General features: G+C 38.5%; 1 protein-coding gene across 4 annotated transcripts; it reads left to right on the top strand.

Annotated features, from left to right (window-relative positions):
• The first annotated feature begins 300 nt into the window (after window positions 1–300).
• On the top strand, window positions 301–23608 carry ST7L (suppression of tumorigenicity 7 like). Of its 4 annotated transcripts, XR_775110.1 has the most exons (17): window positions 522–587; window positions 916–998; window positions 2565–2724; window positions 3257–3311; window positions 3873–3988; window positions 5611–5689; window positions 6520–6674; window positions 7228–7325; window positions 7959–8073; window positions 9907–9979; window positions 10634–10736; window positions 13855–14005; window positions 14150–14242; window positions 17045–17184; window positions 22048–22116; window positions 22349–22582; window positions 23075–23608. XR_775110.1 is itself a non-coding variant. In XM_010578837.1 (16 exons), the coding sequence occupies exons 1-15, from the start codon at window positions 551–553 to the stop codon at window positions 22099–22101; spliced, it is 1512 nt and encodes a 503-aa protein (XP_010577139.1). In that variant the 5' UTR covers window positions 522–550; the 3' UTR covers window positions 22102–22116; window positions 22349–22863. The 4 variants fall into 4 exon arrangements, 3 of the variants coding, with proteins under 3 accessions (XP_010577128.1, XP_010577139.1, XP_010577120.1); XM_010578837.1 differs by lacking the exon at window positions 23075–23608 and having other exon boundaries at window positions 22349–22863; XM_010578826.1 differs by lacking the exons at window positions 22048–22116; window positions 22349–22582; window positions 23075–23608 and adding an exon at window positions 21815–21999 and having other exon boundaries at window positions 301–535.
• Window positions 23609–25039: the final 1431 nt, after the last annotated feature.

Here is a 25039-nt window from a genome sequence, read left to right on the forward strand (position 1 = left end):
CGGGCCGTCCGTCCTGGCAGCCGCCTGCGGGCCGGTCCTGCGTCCCGGTCCTGCGTCCCGGGCCTCCCGCAGCGACCTCCCCCCCATCCCCCCCCCGGGCGCATCAGCCCGGCCTCGGGGCTCCCGCTGTGCCTCCGGGTCCGCCTCGGTGACGGCGCCGGGGCGGCTGGAAGCCTCCGAGGCGGCTCTCCCCGTGCCCCGGGGGAATGCCGGCCGTGCCCCGGCTGCCTCCCCGCCCCACGCCCTGTCACTTCGCGCCCGGCTGCCTGTCACCGCCGACACCCGCTCCCCGCGCCGGGGTGTCTCGTCAGGCCCGAGGCCTGAACGGGGCCGGGGGGCGGTGAGCCTGCGGCAGGGGAGCTCGCCGTCACCCCCAGGCCGGGCCTGGCGCTCCAGCCTCCCTGCCGTGCTCCCTGCCAGCCCGGGCTGGTGGCCGGTGACAAAGCTGGCCGTGTGGTTGGGGTCAGAACCACAGTCAAGGTAGCTCTGGACAGCTGCGTTCCCTGCCTTGCGCTGTAAATGCCTGGAAGGAGAGGTCTGCGGAAAATGGATGTTCTTAACACTGAATAGGAGCTTGTGTCAAACCAGTATGTTTCCGTTTTAGGTTAAAATGAAATAATACAGTGAATTGTTGCGGTCCACCCGCCATGATATGGTTGAAACTGTAGGCTGCTTTGTCTAAGAACTTGCACTGAGTTTTTTAGATTGGGTATGTAACCTATTTTGCTGTCACAGATGGTTACAAACAGAAAATAATATACGGAAAGGATTCTCCAACAAAGTAACGTTATCTGTAAAGTTACTAGGGCTACATTGTATTATATATTTGCATAATATTTCGGAGTTGTTTAATAAAAAGCTATTTGTGTTTTTCAGTTCTGCCTGTTAAGTCTTTGTTTTTGCTTTTCTTAACAGTGACTGTGTTCTTAAGCACTTTGACTCCGAAATTCTACTTTGCCCTTACAGTGACTTCGTCTTTTATATCTGGACTGATATTTGTAAGTAGTCCACTTTTATTTTTTTAAACAACTATAGCACCTCTAAGGTGCTTTCATTAGGGGTAACTGCAATTGGCTTTTTTTTGATCAGACTCTAGAGGGTGCCTTTGTACTAGGAAGGAACTTGTTTAGTATCTTCTTTTGCTATGTGTGTTGTACGTTGGGGTGAGTCTAAGGAAAATAACTTGCGCTTGTTTTGGAAACTAAGGCTTGTTTTAAGGAGGTATGTGTCCATATATAGGTATACATATATGTGCGTATATACATAGATGATACATTAAAAATGCAAAATATATGTGCAAACTGTGCAGACCTCTCTGTGTAAAGAAAACACTGAGATTTTTATCTCTTTTAAACTACATAGTTAAGAGTTTAGCTTTCCACAGTAATTTTGGGGGGGCTTTTGTGCATGTGTCATCATGTAACTATCTTAACTTCGGTGTGAAAATGAGCCAATAATTCAGCTCATCTTCAGATGACAGTGTGCACAGACATGGCTGACTGCACGAAATGAATGGGGCACACTTGCATGCTCAGTTCTGCTAGCACAGCTGTTTCTGCAGTGATGATCATCTGACCCTGATGCAGACTGTGGCACTACATACAAATCTTTTGGGTTAGTCTTTATTTTCAGTATTAAAAGCTAAAGAAAACGTCTCTTCTCGTCAATTAAACCTATTTACCAGAATATGCAAAATGTGTTTCATAGGTGATTTTTTTTGTAGCCACCATTTAAAAAAAAAAAAAAAAAGGTGTTTTATTTATGTGGTAGAAACAACTTGTTTGCTGTAATGTTGCCTGGGTTTTGATTGAAGGATCTGAGGAAAGTCATATATAGAAGTGGATTCTGCTTGTGATAGGTCTTTTGCATAGGTTTGCTCTTAAAAGAAAAAAAAGTGGTTATTGGTCAGTCCCTATTTATAGTAATGCTTTTTAACAAATAATATAGTTTGTGTAAACATTGCCTCTTTCTGCATGCTAATAAAAATACTCCTAAGTTGGTCCAGGGCTGACAGTGTGGTATAGTGCTTGAGGACTTGTGACATTTAGGTATTTTTAATAGCTTCAAAGGGAGAGAGTGTAATATTTTTGACCCAAAATTTCTGGTAAGTGAACTTAATTCAGCTTTTTCTCTTTGGACTTTTCTGAATGGCAGAACATGTTAATTTAACCGTCCATTTTGTGCTTTATTCTTTTAGATTATTTTTGTGAAATGAAAAAGCTACACCTGTCTTGAGGTTCTTGTCTCTATGCACAGTTTCCCTATCCAGGCAATTTCTGACAGGGTTTAGAGGTTATACTAATGATTGGGGGGGAGGACCATATGTTTGACTAAAATTTTACTGTTTTGGGTTTGGTTTTTTTTTTCAGTCTTGCTATGTGCGTGATCCTGCATGACAACAGAGGTCAAAACCAATAATTGTTAATTTTTATGTGTATAAGTTCCATCTATAGTAATTTGCAAGGGGATGTACTAGTTGTGAACAATTGGCTCTTAATTTCTGATGTTTGTGTTGGAAGGGTGTCACCTAAGGAAATTTCTGGTGCTTTTTTCTCCTGTGACAGGTGTTTGAGTGGTGGCATTTCCGAAAATACGGCACATCTTTCATTGAGCAGGTTTCTGTGAGTCATTTGAGGCCCCTCATTGGTGGTGCAGAAAACAGCCCTCCAGCACCAGCAGCATTCTCTGCTGGAGAGAATGAGACAAGCAGGCAGAATATGCCAGGTGATTGTTAATGTGTCCCAGCAGTTTTCCTTAAGCTTCAAGGCAGCTGATTCACAGGAACTGGCTTTTAAATGGTTTTGACTTTCCATTAGTGTAGTCCTTGTAAGAACTGGAGAAAGGCCTACGTCTTACAAAGTGCTTTATTAATAATGGTAAAAATAAACTAAATAATAATGTATCTTTGATCTACATCATTCATTATTAAAAATATGATTTAGAAAATATATTACACATTTAGCTAAAACTGTTTCAGTAACATCAGATATTTACTATTCTGAATGTTTGCAAGATAAACATTGTATGAGTATAAATGGCAGTGCTTAATCTTTCCACCAGCAATGTTGGGGAGCAAAAATATTTCTGGGATAGCAGAAGTTTATGAAGAAGATGATCGTATGATTGTGCTCAGGTTGTATAACAATAAAATTAAAGGAGCTTTTGAAAGTAAAACTGCATTTGCGTTACTGCATTTTAAAGTCAAGGTAGTATTTCCTATGCTCTTCATTCAAAAAGTACCTTTTTTTTTTTCCAGAGTGCAAAGTGTGGCGAAATCCTCTCAATCTTTTCAGAGGAGCAGAGTATAGCAGGTATTAATTATCTTATTTACCATTGCATATTTTTTTAAATTAGTTGGGGGCATACACATGACTTCTTCACAGAGCTTACACTAGGAATATCAGGAGATAGCTGGGGCCTGCAAGATTATAGGGGTGATTGATGCCAATCCTATGTTTAAAAGGCACCTATCCAAGCTTTGGCAGTTTCAGTGTTAAGAATGCAAATATCACTGCAACATCATCAGGTTTTTTGAGAGTAAAATAGGAGAAAACTTTATTCAGAGATTGAGACAGTGATTCTGAATCTAAATTCTCTTTTATTAAACTGATACGGCTGTATTGTAAGTCTCCTTGTGTTATTTCATAGGAACAGCTGCTTCCTAGGAAGCCAGTTCCCAAGCTGTTTAGAACTTTACAACCTGTACAGATTATGGAACAGTAGTACTTGAAACTTCTGGTTAGTAGCTCCTGCCTTCTATTAATAAAAATTTTCTGCACTAGCTTTGGTTGTTAGGCATATCAGGTATCCCCCTTGGTATCAGCATTACTATTTACTAGGAGTGCGTCTTACTGAAATTTCTCCCGTTCAAGATACATGTGGGTGACTGGGAAGGAGCCTCTTACATACTATGACATGAATTTGTCTGCTCAAGATCATCAGAACTTTTTCACATGCGATACAGATGCCCTTCGGCCATCAGATACAGGTACCAATGTCGTATGTGTAAGATGTATAACTGTTGGAGAGTGTAAAGTGGGTATTTTTAATATATTTCAAGGCAGTGCAAGCTATTGTGTCAGATACTTTGTGAAATGATAGCCTTTCCAACTACTAAGGAGGTTTAATAGATGTATGTAGTGAAAAGATGGTTTTTTTTACCTTGTGCTTTCTCTACTAACTTTAAGGCTGTCAGGATCCTGACATATTTTAAGATCTCACACTTTTCAAATAATTAACAACACAATATTGAAAACCTGGATTGTATTCTCAACAGCCAAAGATGTGGTCTCATTTAAACCTTAGTAATGAATAGCGCAGTCTCCAGAATTCTTTCGTTGTGTTCCACATGTTTAGTGCAGAAAGTGTTCTCTACCTGGTTATTGTCAGGCTGGGTGCGAGCTATTGTCAATTTGTCAAGTTCCGGAAGTGTTACTTGTCAGCTGGCTGTGACATGCTTGATATGAATGATGTGTTTTTGTTTCACAAAATGGAGTGTATTGTCTCGCTTGCTAAGCCAAGACTAATATTTTGTTTCCAAAAGAAAACTCAAACATTTTTCCACTTTACTCTTGCTGGACAGCAGAAGGTTTTGTTCCAAAAGAAACATGTATAGATTCTTCAGTTTTCTTATCGTACTTGAGATAGGCCAGATATGTAACTCCATGAACGTAAGGTTTTGGAGTTCTTTTAGAACTGTAATTTAGTGTGAAAGCTATTAGTTCTGCACAGAAAATGGTAGCTCCAAGTATGTTGTTTTTCTTTTGCTAGAAGTTGGGTTTCGGTTTGGGATTTCCATTTTTCCCCAATGGAAACGTAATGGAGAGGGGTGTAGAGTCATTGCATTGAACTTTTGTTTGGTCTTTATCTGACCGTAATTTTGAATTGAAGTTTAATTCAAACGGCCCCTTTGAATAGATAGATTTTACCTTTTTTAATTGTTTCCTAGAACACTTTCTAACAAGGTGATAAATTATTATAGTATATCTTGAATTGGCTTTGCCATGTTATGCCACTCAAATGTGCTTTGTAAATTTAAAAAGAAAATTTTTAACCCTTTATGATCTGGTAGTTGTTTAAATACTTAAGTATGAAACTATACCTGTGCAAGACAGAGCTTACTCTATCATTGTTTTCTTTGAAGTTCTGTTTGAAAGCTTAAATTAAAATTCTGTGCAGGTCCGTGCAAGAACCTGTGTTTAACAATTGCTCCTGCCAAGCTTTCAACAAGTCTTGGGAAGTGTTTCCAAAAATCTGTAGCAATTTAGAAATTGTACATCTGCCTGGTTGTGTAAGCTGTCTTTGCTTCTCAGTGTAGGAGTTCTTAAATGGTCAGTGAATAATCTTACTGGTGGTGTTGCTTTCTTAAACTAAATTTGGGGCGTAATGAGAAGTTGCAAGATTCTGCTGTTTGTGGTAGAAACTCATGCTGGAATTAAAACACTTGTTTACTCTTTCCCGTAACAATCATATAGCAAACAGGAATTTGCAAAATGGAAGTGAATGTTAATGTAGAGCTGAGGCATAAGCAGCCAGCATTGCCTCCACTGGCTCCCAGGTGTTTCGCCAGTGTCTCTGTCCCTCACCAGCCTTTCAATGTTTTTGCAACAGTTATGCAGAAAGCATGGCGAGAGAGAAACCCTCAAGCCCGGATTAAAGCAGCGTATCAAGCTTTAGAGTTGAACAATGAGTAAGTTTAGAATATAAGTTCAATTGCTGTATTTCTAGTGTGAAAGATTAAGCGGAACGATATTGAGCATGCTATCAGTTTCTTGTTCTAATAATTTACTTTTAGTAAAGTTCTGAATAGCTTAAGGGGAACTTCCGTGACTGAGAATTGCACACGGGGCTGTCAGTTGCACTGAAGTATTGAACTGTTCTATAAAAAAAATAGCTTTTGTTCTCCCTTTTTCTTGGGAAAGATTTTTTTAAAAAAATTTTTGTATCAGTAGCAATAACAAATGAGAAATCTTATTCAGATGTGGAGCAGTCTAAATTGGATATGAGATTGTATGGCTTTCAGAGATGGCATTGTGGTAATACTGTATTTGGAGTTCATAAATGCCACTCCAGTAAGGGGTTTAAAAATACTCTTGTAACACAAACCAAAGAATTTCACACCCTTCCATGATCTGTTTTGTCATGTAGTCGTCTTGTTTTTGTGTAAAGTGTCTACCTCCTGGTTTTAAAAAAGCAAAGCAAACTAAACACAAAAAACCCTTCTCCAGACAATTACCAGAGCGTTTTTAATATTTCAAGGAAAATAATTTGACTTGCTGTTACAATTCTTTCTTTTGTTCTTTCTCCAAATGTGTGTTTTTTCTGTAAAATGGAAAAGGTTTCTGTTTTCCTGACAGTCACTGTTTGCACTCAAGTCAATATTTTGGTACTTTAATGTTGTCAATGCTTAGATATTAAACATAAGTGAAAACTGCCCATTTCTAATGCTTTTAACACTGATTCAAAAAATACTAAACTTTGTCCCTCAGAATAATTAGTGCGTTTTTTTCCTTATTACAGTTGTGCCACTGCATATGTCCTCCTGGCTGAGGAAGAAGCAACAACTATTGTGGATGCTGAGAAGTATTTCAAGCAGGCTCTGAAAGCAGGAGAAATGATTTACAGAAAGTCTCAGAACTGCCATTCCCAAAGCCCCCAGCATGAAGCACAGCTGAGTAAGGACTTTTGAATGGCATGAACTCTTGTTTTTATGTGAGCAGAAATGTAAAACTAAAGTTATAGTTAGTGATTCTAGTTTGATTCCCAGTTCAGTGAGGCAGTTCCTACTATTTTAGCCATGCTTATGCTTGACGTGCTATGTGATCTTTTGTAATACCTGAATGAATCTTCGGAAGTGGCAGTTATGCTGTGTCTTCATCGTGGGTTGCCTCGCTAAGGCTCAGTACATTATTGTCATGGAAAGTTAGATAGGTGGAGCAGATTAATGAAGCAATTAGTGTGTGTCAGTAGCACCTTGTTTTATTCCACCCAACATTTTGGAAAAAAACCAGAATTTTTTTGTCATTTAACCTAGTTAAAAGTTGCTGGCATTCATCTAGATGGGCCTTGATTGGGACAGCAGTAGTAATTATTTTCTGCTTTTACATGTGGTTAGGAAAAAGGTGGTGGGGTTTTTGGTGGGTGGTTGGTTTGGGTTTTTTTTGAGAGAGGGAAGGAGAGATAAGGATTGAAACTGATATACTAATCTTTTTTTATCTTTGTTATCAGGAAGAGACACCAATGTATTAGTGTATGTGAAAAGGAGACTAGCTATGTGTGCAAGAAAACTGGGAAGAATACGAGAAGCAGTAAAAATGATGAGAGATGTAAGTAAAAATTTAAAAAATTGAGCAACTGTTGTTTTCAGTCACATTGTCCAAATTGATGGTTTATAGTTCTTTTCTAGGTATCATAATTAATGTAATTGAATTATTTTCCAATGAGATTTGCACATCATGATTCTTTTTTTTTTTTTTTGAGAACAGTTTTTCTGGTTCCTACATGTAGGTTTTAGATTTTGTATTATATGATGTCATATGTTCACAGTTCTGTTGTCTGGTTTGCTTCATGCTTGACTCGGCAACTAACTTGTCAAAACAGCCAACTTTAGACTTCATCATAATTTTAGTTTCACTTGCCCAGGGTTTATCATAAGTTCTTTTTTCATAGGAAAATATTACTGACCAAACCAACTCACTGTGGGAGCTGTGCAAATTTGGCCTGAGAGCATGTTGTATACTTAGACTCAGTATACTTATTTTCCAGTAGGTGAATGTAGGAAAAAAGTAAGGTAGAAATGATGGAATTCTTTTCATGCTGCTTATATGTCAGTTTCTAATACTGTGAAAGAACAGAACATTGAAAAAGCTTAAATTATTGTACTGATTTCTATTAAGTATTTCAGGGATTCAAGTGCAATTCTATATCTGCTTAATTTATTTCTCTTTATTGATTTGCAGTTGATGAAAGAGTTTCCACTTCTCAGCATGCTGAATATTCATGAAAACCTCCTGGAGGCACTGCTGGAGTTACAGGCTTATGCAGATGTCCAGGCAGTTTTAGCAAAGTATGACGGTAAGTGATGCCTAATGGGAAATACTGGTGGTTTTGTATAAGAGTATAGGTGAGGTAGGCAAGGTGTGCCTGTCCAAAAGCAGATGTCTACCCATGATCTCAGCTAGTTGACTAGATTCCCTTCATTGGCAACCAATACGCGCTTCCAGAGTGCAAATCAAATTTTTTTCTTTCGAATGATGAGGTCAAGTTTAGGCAAGATAAATTGCTTTTTATTATTAAAATTACTTTTTATGTTTTTAATTCTAATCTGTAAAAAAATCTTGCAGCTCGCTTTGCTTCAATTCAAGGATTATTTTAGTTTTTTAATCTCTTCTACATCCCTAGTTATGCCTAAATTCATCAGCCTTTTTCAGTCAGCACATAGGCCTCTAAGTAATAGATGTAAATAAGCTGGAAAAGGTAGTTTTCCCTTCTGTAATCTTCCAGGCTTGGCCTCATGATTCTGTAATACTGAGGGTGCTTGCCAGAGATTAGCAATGTGCAGGCATACTGCTTGCCAGAGATGAGTGGTATGCAAGCTTTGGTCCATTAAATGGCAGTAGTTTACTTTCACTTTCCATCTCAACTAATACATTTCAGGTGTTGTGCAAGTCTAGATAAAGGTTAATAAAATATATACTTATTTTCTTATTGTCCTCAGAGTTTTGCCACCTAGGTATTGCCCACATCACTAGTGTACAAAGTGCTGCTGTCAAAGCTGTCCCTTATATCACCTTCAGAATGGAGGGACGTAGAAGCAGTATTTTGTGGCAATCATTCCGTGCCCTTGAGAAGTTGGTATGTTCTCCCTTGTGCCTCTGTTCTTTATTGCTTCAGGGAATCCAAAGTAGGATATTCTTGCCCAAACCCTGTGCCCCTTGTGCGTGGCCACCCTAGCAGCCTGCTCCTGTTACTTGACTGTCCGTGTTGTTCTGTGTGGATTCTTACTAATTTAACAAAACCATTTACTCTTTTCCTGGTGCTTCTTTATGTTAACATCAGGAATTGTGACACTTTCTTAAGAAAGGGCTGCTGATTTTTTTTTTCCTAAGCATCTGGAAAAATGAGTATGAGCTTCAAACTCCCTGCAGCAGCACCCCTGTGTTTTGCTTGACACGACAGCCAGACTTCTAATAAGTGATGGACAAGCCCAGAATGGGATTTACAAAAAAAGCAAGAGCCATCTGACTATACACAACATGGTACTTGGGAATTAGACCCCAGACTTTGTCTGCTTTTAAAGTAAACTTGTACTGTGGAGTGCTAACCTTCTAATCTGTAATTGTCAGCTCATACTTGGCCTCAGATATTCTACAAAACCTACAAGTAAAAGATTTTTTCCCCATGGAACTGGAAAAGAATGGAAATTGCATTTTCATTAAAATTTGTCTACCTGTCTGTAATGTAATTTTTTTGGTCAGCTTCTAGTCAGTCTCTTTCAGTATTGTGTAAAACTCTGTGTTAATGTACAGTTGCAAAATTAGGTAAAGATTAGAAGCTTATTTTAAACCTTCATGGGTTAATACAGGAAAAGTACACTGTTCTTAAGTGTGTATTTATACATGCATTTCTCTTTGAACTCAGTTTCAGTGTCTTCGTGTGTTTAGAAAAAAAAATTACTGTTTTACACCTAACTATGACTCGTGTGAGTTTTTAGTCTGAGACTGACTGGTGACCAGAAAGAAGACTGTCCAAAGAAATTCAAAGTTTCTAATCATAGCTGAAACATTCCAGATGTTACATTCGTTGTCTGGTATACCCAAGTAAAAATCTTTAAGCTCAAAGGATGTGGGTTTAAAATGTTTGTCTTTCCTTAGAATCTTACAGCTTAATTATTTTATTTTATCATAGATATCAGTCTTCCAAAATCAGCAGCAATATGTTACACAGCAGCCCTGCTAAAAGCCAGAGCTGTTTCAGAAAGGTAAGCAAGCACATCTGTGAAAACAGTGGTTTGCTACTAATCTTGGGTTATGCTGTAAAATATGAATTAAAAAGGACTAAAGCCAATATGTAGCAGTTACATTTCTAAAAGCAAATTAAGTGTATTTATCTATACATATATGTGTGTAGTTAAACGTAATTTAAAGTTTCTTTTAAGCATCCATAAAGTTAATACAGGTGAAGTTGTTTTTCAAGAGCCCATGTACACGCACGTGCTTTTGTATAAATTTTATTTTCAGTGTCTTGCTTGTGATGTTCAACAGTTCTTTGTTTTGTGGATTGGGTGCAGGATATTTGTGGTGGTTCATGTTGGCATTTCACTTTTGTTCTGGTCTATTTGCACAGCTGATTCTAGCTTTACTTCCAGGTAGGTGATGCTGTAACAATCATGGGCACTCAATTACCTTACGTGATTGACATGAAGTTTCAAAAAGTTAAATATAACTTTGTCATATGGGCATGGATGACAGTCCAGATACCTAAATTAACACGAAATTTGTTTCCTAAAAGGGTTTGTTTATCTTTCTTGATAAATAAACCAATTTTTAATGAACTCCAATCTTACAATGCAAATAAATGCCTGGTTAGAATTTATTATTTATTACTTTTATTCCGTGTGGGTTTTTCCCTTCAGGTTCTCCCCAGAAACTGCCTCCAAAAGAGGGCTTAGTACAGCAGAAATTAATGCTGTGGAAGCAATTCACAGAGCTGTGGAATTTAACCCTCATGTTCCAAAGGTAAGAGTATTTTATTTCCTATTGGACCACTTTTTATTGTCTTCTGTCTAGTTATGTTATCATTTTGTTATTGGAGTCTTCCTAGCCCCATGTTTTCTTGAAGTTGATTGTAACTCCAGCCATTGCGTTGTTAAATGTGCTAGTATTTATATCATAAATGTTTGGTGGCCAGAATTAGTTGTTTGCAGTAAGTGATAATCAAACGGGGTTTTTTGCAAAAAATTTGAATTCAAAATTTTCTAACTTGTTGGAAAATCCAGTAATGTATTAATGAAGTCCCTTTATTGGGTAAGGGTAAGCATTAATAAATGTAAATTTAGATATTTAAAATCTCTGAAGCCAAATTAAGTTCTCCAAACAATAACCACTCATAGTACTGTGCTTCCAAGCATGGCTTCAGAACTCGGGTTATTGAAAGATCTACAGTCACTTATTTTCTTCATCCATGTGTAAACAAGATTAAGAGTCAGTATTGCTACAGGCTGTAATTTAATGTCTGGCATTACTTGAAGTGGCCAAGATACAGATTCCACTGAGCATTGGGTGAAAATAAAATCTTATATTGCTTTTTACTGTACTAGTATTGGTGATGCATTTGGTTTGAAACCTTGAATACAGAAGGTTGGCTTAGTCCTGGACCTAATCCTCTGCAAATGATCATGGAGTCCCAGTGACTATTGCAGTGAAGGCTCGAATTATCCAGCCACTCTATTCTGTCTGCCTGTCCAATCTAATAGAATGTGCACTGAGGAAGCTAATTGCTGGGAGAAATTGCTGCTTGTTTGCATGACTGATCAAGAGCGTAGCAAGTTCATTTCAGACAGTCTCAGACAGATTTTTCTTTAGCCTCTGCCTTTAGGGGAAGAAGATTATAACGCATTATCTACAAGTTCTTTTATTTTGTATATCCTCCAGTTGTTTCAGGAGCCTCGTATACCTTTTTAAAGAAGTTAGATATAATTTCAAACAGGCTGTTTGCAAAATATGTTCCGCAGTTCTACAATCACAGAAACTGATTCTAGTTACAATAATTTGATCTTCTCTTCTAACTGTATACCTATCCCAACATCTTCATGATTTTTTTTTTTTAATTATGATATTGCCTTGAAACACCAATTTATTAGATGGCAGGGCAGAATTTTATTGGTGCTGGCTATCTAGAGCTGTGAAATGCTCATAGTCAAAGCAAACAAGTAAACAAGGGCACAAACAAGTGAAGTAACTTGCCCAATGGGTTACAGTGGAGTAGTGGGGAAGAAAATCTGAGTTTCAAATTTGCAGTCAGTTCTGTCCCATGGACTAAAAGTAAATGAGTATGTAAAGTAGAAATTCCTTTGTTCTTGCATGTGATGAAAGTGGTTGTCTTTGCATATAACATCATTTTGCATAAGGAAAATAAAATAATGTTTGTTTCTCTTTGTTCTGAGTTATGCTTTTACAAGGATGGGTTTTGTTTGGAAAGTTAGGAAGGCATTTTACAGTGCTGGAAAATGGTACTCTTAAGCCATTTCAAACTGGAGATCAGTAACTACATTTTGATAATGTATGAAACAATCTTTTCCCATCATCTTCTGAATATCTTACAAATTTTTATTGTGTATAAAGACTTTCTTAAATCTGCAAAACCCAAGATATTTTCAGTAGTGATATCTTGCCTGTTCTGTGGGTAAATGTGGACGTGAAAATTTGCCAGGCTGTGGAATTTTTCTGTATATGTGGTAGCATGGGCACAGAGACAGCCAAAGCCTGGAGTTCACCATTGACATGTTGTGGCAATGCTTGCAGTGGGGCTTCATCACCACTATTGTGTTCATATTCCCTTGCTCTCTGCGCAGTTAGTACAATGGAAGAGTGGGCACTACAGAGAGCATGAGGAGTCAGGTCAAGGGTCAGATATTTGAGACCATTTTCCCACAGCAGCCCTGTGTGAGTGATCCTTTACTGTGTTAAAAAAAAAAAAAAATTAAAAAAAAAAAATTGAAGAGGATTAGAGGGGATTAGCAAGAATATTACCCTCTGGAGTGTAGGCCCAAGGCACTAAGAGAAGAACCTAGCCAGGCAGTAAATGTGCTTTATTTGGCGAGGGCACAACCCCTCCTACATTCCTTCAAGAATCTGAATGGGAAAAGTTAAGTCCTCAAACTGGATTAGTAAATAATCTCATAGTTTGTGGCATCTGCTGAAATAAATCGGCGAGTTAGCTGCATTCTTACACTTTGGGAGACAGTCAAAGGAATGGCCAGCTACATTGATCAAAGATGTGGATTAACTTGGGCTGTTATTGAATGAGACACTATATGCTAGGAGAGAACAACTCACAGGTAAATACTAGAGCTGAAACTGTCATTTCATTCTTGTAAAAATTACTCATCTGTTTTTAAAAGTGAAGTTCAAATGAATACCTGTCTTTTTTTAATGTACCATGAGAAAACAAAATTGCATGTCCTGTGTTTCAAGGGAAATGGAAAATGATTAATCCTTGTCTTCTTTGACCCTTCTGTGCATCACATATTCTGCTGATGTAGGGAGAAGGCTGAAATTGAAAAACTCTGAAATCAGAGATACTTTGTGGTAGTCCAGAAAAACCACATTAAACCAAGATTTTTTGTGGGTTTGGTTTATTATTCTTCCTTTGGTTAGCATACTGACACTTTCTGGTTTTCTACTCATACTCGAGAGCTAACAAGTACTTAGTCTCCTACATTGAAACTTTGAGTGATTAAATGATGAGCAAAAATACCGTTGTTTTGTTTTGGTTTTTTTTATCAGTCTAAACTTGTATCTTATTGGTAGTGTACCTGTGGCATTATACTTTATGTATATTGCACAAGCATGTATTTTATTTTGCCTTACTGGAGATGCTTTTTTCCGCTGATATTTTGTGTGTGAAAACCCCAATTTAAGAGTCTTATACATGGATGTGCGTTTTGCTGTTTTTCGCTTCCCATGTGAGTGCAGGCTGTCTGCACTGTGTCAGGATTGGGCTGTTTCTTCAACAGGTGGAAGTTGGCCCCTGTGCGATATGCTCAGTTATGCCTCAAATGATCATTTATGTTTCACAATTAAACATTTTGGAATATTCTATGTAACCAAGTATGCTTTCCATTTTTACTTTCAGTATTTACTAGAAATGAAAAGCTTAGTGCTACCTCCAGAGCATATTCTGAAACGAGGGGACAGTGAGGCAGTAGCATATGCTTTTTTTCACCTCCAGCACTGGAAGAGAATAGAAGGGGCTCTAAATCTGCTGCACTGTACATGGGAAGGCAGTAAGTATCTCTCCTTGTTTTATTTTTTCTGTACAGTAGACTAATCTCTCTGCCTTTATTGACCTCAAACATGATTGGTTCTCTTTGTGAGAAGCTTGTCGCTTGGTTTAGATACAGATCTAATGTCACTCACTCTTTTTTCAGCATTTAGGATGATCCCATATCCATTAGAGAAAGGTCATCTTTTCTATCCCTATCCGAGTTGCACAGAAACAGCAGACAGAGAGCTGTTGCCAAGTAAGTGGTTTCTAAGCAGTAATGATAATAAAACATAAGCTAAGGACATGTTCAGTTTGTGATATTCTGTATTTACCTTACTGTGATTTTTTTAGTTTGAGCTTCCTGTGAAGGGGATTCAGCTATTTGTTGATGTCCCTCCCAAACGATCCTGAAGCACTTGACGTGTGTGTGTGGTAAATGTTAGCTTGATTCTGTAATAACATAAGTCCTTCAAAGATGAAGTCTGTGTGTGGTACATTCAGACTAAGTTTGGCCAACTTTGAGAACAACAAAATGGACTGGTTCTTTAAATTACTTTTAAAAGAAGCCATGGATTTGACTACTGTTGTAGAGGAGTCATTTCCTTTTAGCAAGGAATAAATGCATGGTTCCAGTCCTGCCTTTGGGTGTCTAGCAGAACGTGTCTGTGATTTTAGGGAGATTCCTTTGTTAATCGATAGCTTCGTAGAATATGTATTGCTTTCTGTCGTTAATTCATTAGTACATATTTGTCTGCTAGACAGTATGCTTCCTGGAACTTTTTACCTGTGTAGATATTTCTATGGCTTTATACTAACACTTGACACTGAAAAGTAAGACTTGTCCAGCTGCCGATTACTTCAAGATTACTTTATGTAATTATGAGCCTACATCTTTTTTTCTTTAGGTAAGGCAAACAAATGAAATCACTAGGGCCTGTGCTCATCATATTTAGGAAAATAGCATTAATTTAGATTAGAATTGGACTGTTAGTTGTACATGTTAATAGAATTCCTTTGGGGGTGAACTTCTACATCATGAAGAAATGCAAGTCCCACGGGACTGGAAAGGGCTACTGCAAAAGCGACAGCAGACCCACTGAGACCACAGCTGTGGAAAGGAAAACTACACATACATGTTTCTATTTAAAAGCCTGAAGTTATATTTAAAATGTGTAATTTAAAGTTGCCCCCAGACTGCTTTAAATTACTCATTTCTCACTTATGCAGGATATTGCACAAGGAATTCCTTGGTTAGCAACTAACCCTAAATTGTAGACTTCCCAGCATAATTAAACACCAACGCATGCAGATATTTCAACACGATCACTCACACATTCCTGTTATGTTTTAAATATAAAGCTACCCATAAATAAAATCATCTTAACACTTTTATTGCAGTACTTCCTCAAGAAATCTTGACACTTAATTTTTTAAAATTTATCTATTTAACATAATGTTGACCAAATCAGTCATGCAGAAATCCTGTATTGATGTGACTAGTAACAGTTCTCAAATGGCTGTGAACATACAGAATTCTCTTTAGTTGTCCTTACCTATTTCGGATTTGATTTTAATTTTCCAATGTAGGATAAACTAGTGCAAAAAAAAACCTTCCTTTTTTTTTTTTTTTTTTTTTTACACTTTCCTATCTTACACTGGGACCTTTCCTAAATTATATTGCTCCATGTTTTAAAAGTCAGGTGAGTTTCTACATGGTATGAGAGCATAACAGTGTTCCATAGTAGACAAGTAGTTTCTTTGGTTGCTCAGTAAAGAGGACTGTGTTGCTATCGTACTGTATCATGACCTAGTAGGGCTGGTTGCATGTTAAGAAGGTGAACTGATAATCTCTGGGATAACATTAAACACCTCTGATGGGCATTAGACATGGAACTCTGAATGTTCTACTAAATTGTGCTCCAAAATCATGTACTTAAAAGCAAAACAAAATCCAAGCACTTTGCCATTAATGAGTTGCAAGAGCACAAGCCACTTTTGCTGGGCTCGCTGTTACAATGGTAGCTTTCATGTGCCAGCATTCAGAAACAGTAACTGAGAGGGTAAAGTGTCTTTTTCCTCCTCAGACTTCAGATTAAAAATGAATACAATTGTATATTCTTGTTTTACGAAAAGGCTTACTTAAATTCTGAGGCTTTTGTTGGATTTTTAAAAACAGCTTGTCAAGAAGTGTGCAGCCCTTTCATAATTACTTATGTCTATAGAAACTTTTTTTTCATCATTTAAAAACCCTTTAAAATCATTGGATAAAAGTCGGAGCTGCAGGTATTCAGAGCCAGTAACTAATTGCAAATTCACCAAACAGGTCCTCAGCTGGTAAGCAGTAGTAGTGTCTTGAGTGCTGAAAGCTCCATATGCCAGCCCTTAGCCTGTCTAATCACCTTCTTTTGATTTTGTTACCATAGATTGGAAATTGCAAGGAGCTGCTATGTACAGAATTTATAACCTAGTCCTGGGACTGTTTTCTTTGAGGTCTGCTCTGTCAGCTGCTCTGAAAAAATTTACTGTAGCCTACTAATCAGAAATCTTTGAGAAGTATTGAGGAGCTACCTTGCATGTATATATAACATGATGGTTGTTTTGTACTTGCTGAGCTTCTTACATGATGGGGACATGTGCTGTTCTCTTCAGGTATCAGGATTAATGCTTCAGAGAATTGAAAACACCTGAATTGTTTAAATTGGTCTAGGTAATTTTGAGAGCTTGTGAATTTTACAGTTCTTCCCTCTGTCCCGTTAAAAGAGTAGGTACCAAAAAGTAAGACTGATGAAATGCTTCAAAAATAAAGCCCATGCAAGTGAAAAAGAAGATTGGGAAGAGAGGGATGTAATGACTACTACTAATAAAGACAAGCATTTAGTGTAGGGGAAAAATTTTTTGAGAAGTTTAAGCACTGGGACCTAACATGTGCTGCACAATAGTCTTGAGTCCACACTTACTCCTTCTGAAAGTCTAGAACTGAGTTGCAAGACTGTGTAAATAATTCAGAAAACTGTCCTTGATTATCAAATGTCAATATTCTTTTTTTTTTTCCTTTCAGCATTTCATGAAGTCTCCGTTTACCCACAGAAGGAACTTCCCTTTTTCATCCATTTCACAGCAGGCCTATGTTCCTTTTCGGCAATGCTTGCCCTCCTTACGCACCAGTTCCCTGAGCTGATGGTCATTTTTGCTAAAGCTGTAAGTATTGTCTCTGTCATGGGGCTTGCTTAGGTAACTTGTGGGATCTTTGGGAGTTTTGAGGTCCATGGTTAAGTATGTTCTAGTCAGTCTCATGCTTGTGGGGCATGAATTATTTTCTTTTGTAAGAATCTAGTGACAAACACTTGCTGAAATTTGGGCAAAATGTCTATTTTGACAAGAAGGTGAACTGTTACTATAACATACCGTGGCTTTAATTTGCACTCTTATGGTGAGAGAGCAGCATTTCAGCACCAGAGAAATTTTGTCACAGAGCACTGTGTTGAGTATGGATTTTATTCTCATAGAAGTGGAAGACTGCAGTGTGAGAGCCTCAAAAAATAAATTTGTTGATTGGAGATTTTGAGAAGTGTGTAAAAGGCAGGCTGGACTGCAGGAAAAACAGGTCTCTTGAGCACTGGAAACTAGTAGCATGATGTGAATGAACCAATGAGAACAGAGGAAAAGTAACTGTTGACTTCCAAGCCAGGTTCAGAAGTTAGTTAGCTGTCACCTTTTGGGAACTAGACCAATGGGTTTATATCTCATCTGGCTCCAGTTACTAGAGAGAATGCATTCATTGACCACAGTTCTGTCATTTGAGTACCTGTTCAAGGATAGAAACTGGACTTGACAGTGGCAGTGAGGCTTTTAGCTAGATACATTTCTAATCTGTGCTGCTGCTTTAAATGTATCCAAGTATGTCTGCTGTTGAGCCTTTTGTTCCTATGGGATCCTTCTGTGCCCATCTCCTTTCTCCCTCTGCCCTGCTCTTTTTAGGGTTTCTTTTCCTTGGTTATCTGTTAACATTGCTGCTGGCTGTAAGCTTGTCATGTTTCCCTGGACTCTGAAAGCTGTGCTGACTTACTTTGGCAGAGGGAGAAGCTGTATAGGCAGCTTCCCCTCCTCAGTTCTCAAACTAAGCCATGCAGTATATTCAGCCTTTATTGAACTGTGAATCTCATGCAGTAGAGCAGAGTGGCAAATAAAGAGCTCTGACCTCTCAATGAATCATGTATTCTAGCTTTGCAAGTCAAAATAGAGGTTGAAAGGTGTTGTGTTTTCTTGCTGGTTTAATGCAACAGGTAATGGAGACCTGGGAGGTAAGCCTTTTTTCTTAAGACTGCTTTGTTCCTAAAAGCGTTGGCTTTGCTAGCAATTCTAGTCTACAGTGTCCAAGTCATGCAGGTCTGAGAGTGGGGCCTCATTTCCACACAGTTCTGTTGATCTTTATGTTGGAAAATGTAGTTGGACATGCCAGTGACAAATTTCAGTGCGGCTCATAATTGGCTGGGATCATAGTAACTAGGGTCTAACTATCTGCTTGATTAATTCTGTAAGGACTGCATTAGTAAAGTTGTATGATTTCCAAAGAGATACAAGGTCAAATGTTATGCTAACAAAGAATTGCTTGGTAAAGTTCTCTCTGCTGGGTTTCTTGAACCAAAAAAAAAAGACTTTGTAGGAGTTAGTTGGCTTTGCATAATGGCATTTTGAATGTCAAGTGACATGTCCAAATGCGGGGAAAAAACTCCCAGGGTTTGGTCATTTTGGCAGTGTGTTTATTTCGCTTGTTTTCTATAGGAAAAGATAGATAGTGTCTGTTCAGCTGAAAAGAATGATCAAGAAGCATGCATATTGCCGCATCATTCCACCGAGGCACGGTGGTGGCAGGCACGGACGAAGGGGTTCTTGCCACTCACTGTGCTAGTTTAATACTGGCAAAAGTGGAAGCTGTGTATTGAGATAAACAGACAAAAAGTGAATTCTGTATTAATCTCTTGAGACTGACAGCTGAGAAGGAAATACCATCTTCCAGTATTGTGCTATTTTAGATAGAATTAATGTTAGCTCCCAGTCACACTCTAATGACTAATATTCTTCCTTATTTTAATTATTAGATTATTGTACTCTTGATCCCATTCCTGATGTTTTCAGAAGCATTCAGAAAACTTGTAAGAAACAATGATATTCAATATCAAACTAACACTTCTGATTTTATTCATAGATTGCTTCAGTATTTTAACTATAGATAATGCTGTGATTGCTGCTAACACTTCATAAAGCATTATCTCTTGTGTTCTGGAGGTATGTGGCAGTAGCATCTAGTTGAATTTTCATAATGAAAATGAAAGTTTACCTTCTCTTTAATGACACCTGCCTCTCCACCTAAGAAAACTGTAATAAAACAATTATTATTTGCTGTATCTAGTGTTATATCTGCAGGTAATTCCAGTGCTTTAAGCATTCTGAATGAAATTATTTTTTCCTGTGTATGTCATTATTTCAAGTATTTTTTCATGACACTGTTTTAACTTGCTAAATATAGTAATTTGAGATAATAAAGTTCTAGATGGTAGATAGCTGGAGTGCTTTGGCCTTACCGAAAAAGCGATACAAAATATGTTTCCAACAAATTGTTGAATTGTTGGATTTCCAGCAAATCTAGAACACAGTTTTAGGAATGACAATTGGAAAGTATTGTGTATACGGAATTTTTCACTGTAAATCTCTAAGCGACTTAAATATGACTCCTTAGATTACATTTCAGTTACTTCTTACTCAAACTGTTATTTCCAGCAATTGAATCTACAGCAAACTGCATGCCTCTAAAGGGTTTTAAGAAGTTGAATACCTTTCTATTGACTTGAAAAGTCTGAGTTTACATATTTTCATTTGCTAGTGCTTGAGTTTGTTTCCTCCATAATAAATCACAGGGTAAACCTTGGCAAATTGCTAAAAATATTGTAAGTGGCCAAAAATCACAATGAAGCATTTACTGGTTCCAATGTATACAGCGTAATACACCATCAACAGAGACTTGAGCACTGGCACCGGCTGTGAGTTGGCTCCCTCTGGAACGGGAGGCAGTCCTGCCTCTGTGCTCCCTGGCCCTGGGACCAGGCGCCGGAGGGATTTTTGTTGTGTCTTGCACAGGTGGAAGGGTTTGCAGGCACTAGGGACTGGTGCTGGCAGAAGTGCTTAGCATTTATGCGTCCAGTTAGAGCCAACTGTGGCTTGTTAGTTCTCTTGCAACTCGGACTTTTAATGTTCTTTGACTAAGGGAAGATGTACCATGTGAGTCGGTGCCAGTGAGGACAGTGGAACAGGCAGCGCTAGAGAGCTCCGTATGACCTGCAGTATGAGTGCAAGTGCTCTCAGTGGGTAAGACCTCAGCCTTGCTCTTTGTTTCAGATAGATTTCTGATCTCGTGGAGAATCACTCTGTTCTTGATCATCAGAGACAGCTCTGTTTCTTAAGTAGTTGCTGTTCAGAATTTTCTCAGTAAGTGACAGAAGGGAGGAGGTACGCAAAAGGGATGACAATCTATACAGTTCACTGAGCAAGCTGAAAAATACTCTGTTACATAAAACAACTTCTTTTGAAACTGCAGGCAAAAGGGTCTGATTATTTTTCCATTCAGTGTGAATTTTTATTAATAATTACATAGGTGGAGAACTGGGTAGCTATACATCATCTTGCAAAAGTGATGTTGCACAATTCGTTCTGTATTATCTTATAAAGACACTGAGGAGTCTGCCTTCAAGAAAACTAGAGATGCAGAGTGACAGCAGGCACTGTGAATAGTCTTCTCAGAAGTTCCTGAAAACAACTAACATGCTTACCTTCCAAGCAAATCAATCCCATTTTTTAAGTCCAAACCTTATGCTACTGGAATAGACCAGTATTAGTTAATGTTAAAGTATTGAAAAAATATTGCAGCAGTGTTCCTGCTGAAAACAACTTCCTTGTTCAGGGAATTGGACAAAATTCTAAGACAGTACATGTTCCAAAGTGTTATGATATGGATCGCTTGATATTTTCACAACACAGAAAGAAGTCATGGGACTTAAACTAAAAATTGGCTAATTTTTATGGTTGCAAGATTAGGAGAAAACATTTCTCATTCTGGTTGTTCTTTAGCTCCCTGTTAGAGGATTCCTTGCCATTTTGCTGATGGCAGCCATCTAGAGACACAAAATAGGACTAAACAGAGCCCCGTCTGGCAAGTCCTGCTTTCTGTGACACTCTGCTTTACTTTCTGAACAAATCCCCCTACCACTTTCCCCAAAGCTCATTAAGTGAGACTGGAGAATTAACTTTTTAGCCAGCTGCTGAACTTTTCATATTTATAAACACTTGAGTCTTTTGCTTATCTAAGAGAAAATGTGTATAGTTTGGAGATGTGCACTTCCCTGCCAATGTGTAATGAGTGGTTCTACACTTCATAGAAAAAAAAGCCTGAAGTTTCCTGTCACAGCTGAGTGTCGATGCCAAGGGCAAAGGTTTCTTGCCTTGCTAATCTACATCTTAACTCATGCACTTAATGTGAAGGTGCCACACGCAAACAGGCAGGGAAGAAGCTAGCTGCGATGAAAAGTTCCTGCGCTGCTGTGAATGTTATGTTTTAAAAGCCTTTTTAATGTAATATTTGAGGTTATGATAGAAGCCAGGAGGGCCAAAGTAAAACCCTCAAAGTAAATGAGTCCTGTCATTGCTGCCTCATGAAAAGAGGGTTTGTATGAGGATAACACGAGTCCCAGCAGAATACTTGGGGGATGGGTTGAGAAGGTGCAGGGGAGTTTGTGCCATTTGTTTTAGCCTAATCTTTATTTCTGGAACTATTTAGATGGCATCTAAAATATGGATCCTGTCTGGAAGCATGGGCCAGTCTTGGTGGACGGTCTGTTCGGTTTTCACACGTTTGAGTCGATGACCTATAAATAATCCATGCCTGAATATCTGAGAAAATACATTACCCTTCTCCCCAGTCTGTTCAACACTGAAGGCACACTGCTCAGAGCAGCTGGAAGAGTTGTAGCACAGAGAAACGCCGTCCTAACCCCTCCTGCTTCTGCCTAGGTGCTGCGGGTGCTGTGGCCTGTGACTGCTCCCAGCGTTCTGGCCTCAAGCTGAGTGGACCATGCCGGGGTGAGTGGACAAGGCTGGAGCTGTGGCTTCCAGAGGGTTTTTTCTTTTGTGTGCCTTGGCTAATATTTAATGTTTACTACAAGCCTATTTCGTGGCATCAGCATTGAAGGGATTGTAGCTCTGTTGCCTTGAGGGAAAGATATAGGGTGGTTTTTTGTTCATACCTTGAGCCTGTAAAAGGACATTGGTTTTGAAACTGAGCTAATTTGTTGTTGTGTTCTGTTTCTTCCAGTGCTTTGGGACTCTTTCACCTTTCAGCTTCATTATGGAAAATATTGAGGTCCTCCTGCTCTCCAGTCTCTGGCATCCACTGACTCCAGTGTGACTGGAGTGTGCTTTCCACGATGGTTCAATTTTGTTGTTCTCACAAGCCTCCCCCTCTGGTGGTTAGCTGACCCCTAGACATGGGGGGCAAGGAAGAAAGCTGGGCTATTCAAACTGATATCTTTGACAGGCTTCCATGTTAGTAATGGTGCTTAACGTATGAATTTCTTCTTTGGCCTTAGTCTGTAATCATCTAAGAAAATAGTTTTTGTTGAGCAATACCTTATTGCTCTCTTAATCACTTGTACAACTGGAAGCTAGTACTTCCTCTGTAAGAAAGGAGAGGACACAAACTGAGCAGATGTTTGGAGTATTGACACTTCCTTCTCAGCTGCAGATGTACCAGATAATTGGCTTAGATTTAATTTTATAAACCTTTCTCAAAATATTTGTTAACAGCAAAGTATGGTTCTGCTTTCTTTATTAAAAGGTTGCTTCTTAACACATTGAATTTGTTGACTTCTTAAGCATCTGTTTAATATAGATTATAGTGTGCAAACAAAGATTGTTTCTACTGTATCCTGTGAGCTTGCATTACGCAAGGACATGGTAGTATAAACTCCTCTATTTTGTATTGTTACTTGTTTAGATTTAATTGTGCATCTTCTGTCTTTCAAACCACTTTACCTTGAAGAACAGGATGGCTTCTGAAAGTGCCAAAAGTGGTTGTGACGTTTGCATGGGAGTCTTTTTGGGAGACCTGAATTTTCAAGCGTTAGTCCAAAGTACTGTTGTTGTTGATATCAAGACTTGAAGAGAACTGAGATGTGGAGCACTCTTCAAAGGAATTGCTTCATTATACAGACCAGCCACAAGGGTTTGTTTACTGCAGAGGTGAAAAGATGGTGGTGGCAGCCAAATGGTTTGAGGTAACTGGTGTGACCTCCATTTCCACTCTCCCCCATTAGAGAAAATGTCTACTTTTTCACATTCAGGTCTGGTGCTTGGCACTGAGGAAGCAGTCATGTTGGCCAAGGCTTTGTAGAAGTGGAGGTGATAAAAATTGCACAGGCTTGTGGATAAGTGCTAATTCTGAGCACATGAAAAGTTGTCCATCATCTTATGTGTTACAGATAAGCACATATACTTACCCATAATAACTAGGGAAATTTCACATGTTCAGTCTTCACTGATCTTTGTGAAGGATTGATGTAAGCTGTGATGTTGATAGTTTCTTTCAAAGGTGTTGTAAATTATTCTAGTTTCTGAATCCTGGGTGGATGAAGCTTGCTGTAGCTTACTATATTCTCTGAAATAATACCTAAATCAATCAATTATGGGTCAATTTGAGTTGACCTATAATCTGTCTTGATGCAGAAGACTGAGAAATACTTTTTTATTTTCTTTCCCGTATCCTCCTTTACCTTGTAAACAAAGTACTATGAAGTGGACAGTCGCCTATGCATCTCATGTAAGTGTAGCTTATTTGTAACTCTGGCTAAGAGGAAACACATGTTTGCGTAGAAATGCCATTGTTACTCTCCACTGTATATTTCTATTGACTGGGCTTTAATCCAAGTTAAATACTTGAATTCATTGAGGAATCAAGAGGGGAGCCTGACAGAAAGGTACTACCAAATTTTTTTGAGTTGCCTAACTACTAGTAGGTAATTTTCTCAACTAACTTTCCAGTTGAATATGCCATTGGGGCTGTTTCTCACTGTGGAATCATGGTGGTGATTAATAGATATGTTGTGTTCATGTAATTTCACTTCTTGGTCCGCAGGGGCCCATAAGGTAACCAACCTAATGCTTTTTAAAGTTGAACATTTTCCAGCATTTGTGTGGGGTTATAAATGAAGTACTGCCTCCCATGTATCATCCCAAGAGCTGCTTTCTTTCACTGTCCTCCCCTGACATAACAGTAACAGAAAGGGGATGGGCTTACACTGAAAGTGTAGCTGGCAACAGGCTATGTAATGAAAATCTTCCTGTCTCTCTAGAAGTGCCAGTAATTCTTGAGGAAGGAGGAGCTCTCTGTATGATTTCCTACCAGGATTGTTCAAGCTTTATAGAACATTCATTTGCCAGTTAGGAGCAGGGCCTTACCACCTGATCCATACCATAGTAATACCCTATCACTCCACATGCAGTTAAGTTGCGTGCATGTATATATATGAAAAAAATTACAATTATCACTCGGGACAGGTAAGCATTGATTGTTGCCATTTCCTGAAACATGCACTAGGGTGACATTATAGCTGTTGGGGTGGCAAAAGCCTTTGCATAAGGCTGTATGTGATGTTAGTAGACTTCTCAAATTTTCATTTTGTTGAGAATAGCCAGTGAAAGTCAAGGAACTTGAAAATCAGCATTTATTTATATACCTGATACTAATATGTGTATTTGTAAAACAGGGTAATGATAGTCTCTGATTCATTTAGGCAGGATTTGAGTTTGGGGTGGGTTTGGTTTGTTGGGTTTTTTTGTTGCTCGCATTGTCTCACCATGTCACAACAGATTAGTTTTTGATCAGAATGTCCAGGAAGAGGAATGCTGCATTTCTTCCTGCCAACCTCTTACTTTTCCAGAAGTAATCTCCAAAAAGGACAGGAAGGGAAGGAAGGAGAGAAGTGTTATCACAGATAGTAAAGCTATT

The sequence above is a fragment of the Haliaeetus leucocephalus genome, unplaced genomic scaffold, assembly GCF_000737465.1.
Source record: "Haliaeetus leucocephalus isolate CR32 unplaced genomic scaffold, Haliaeetus_leucocephalus-4.0 Scaffold68, whole genome shotgun sequence".
NCBI lineage: Eukaryota > Metazoa > Chordata > Aves > Accipitriformes > Accipitridae > Haliaeetus > Haliaeetus leucocephalus.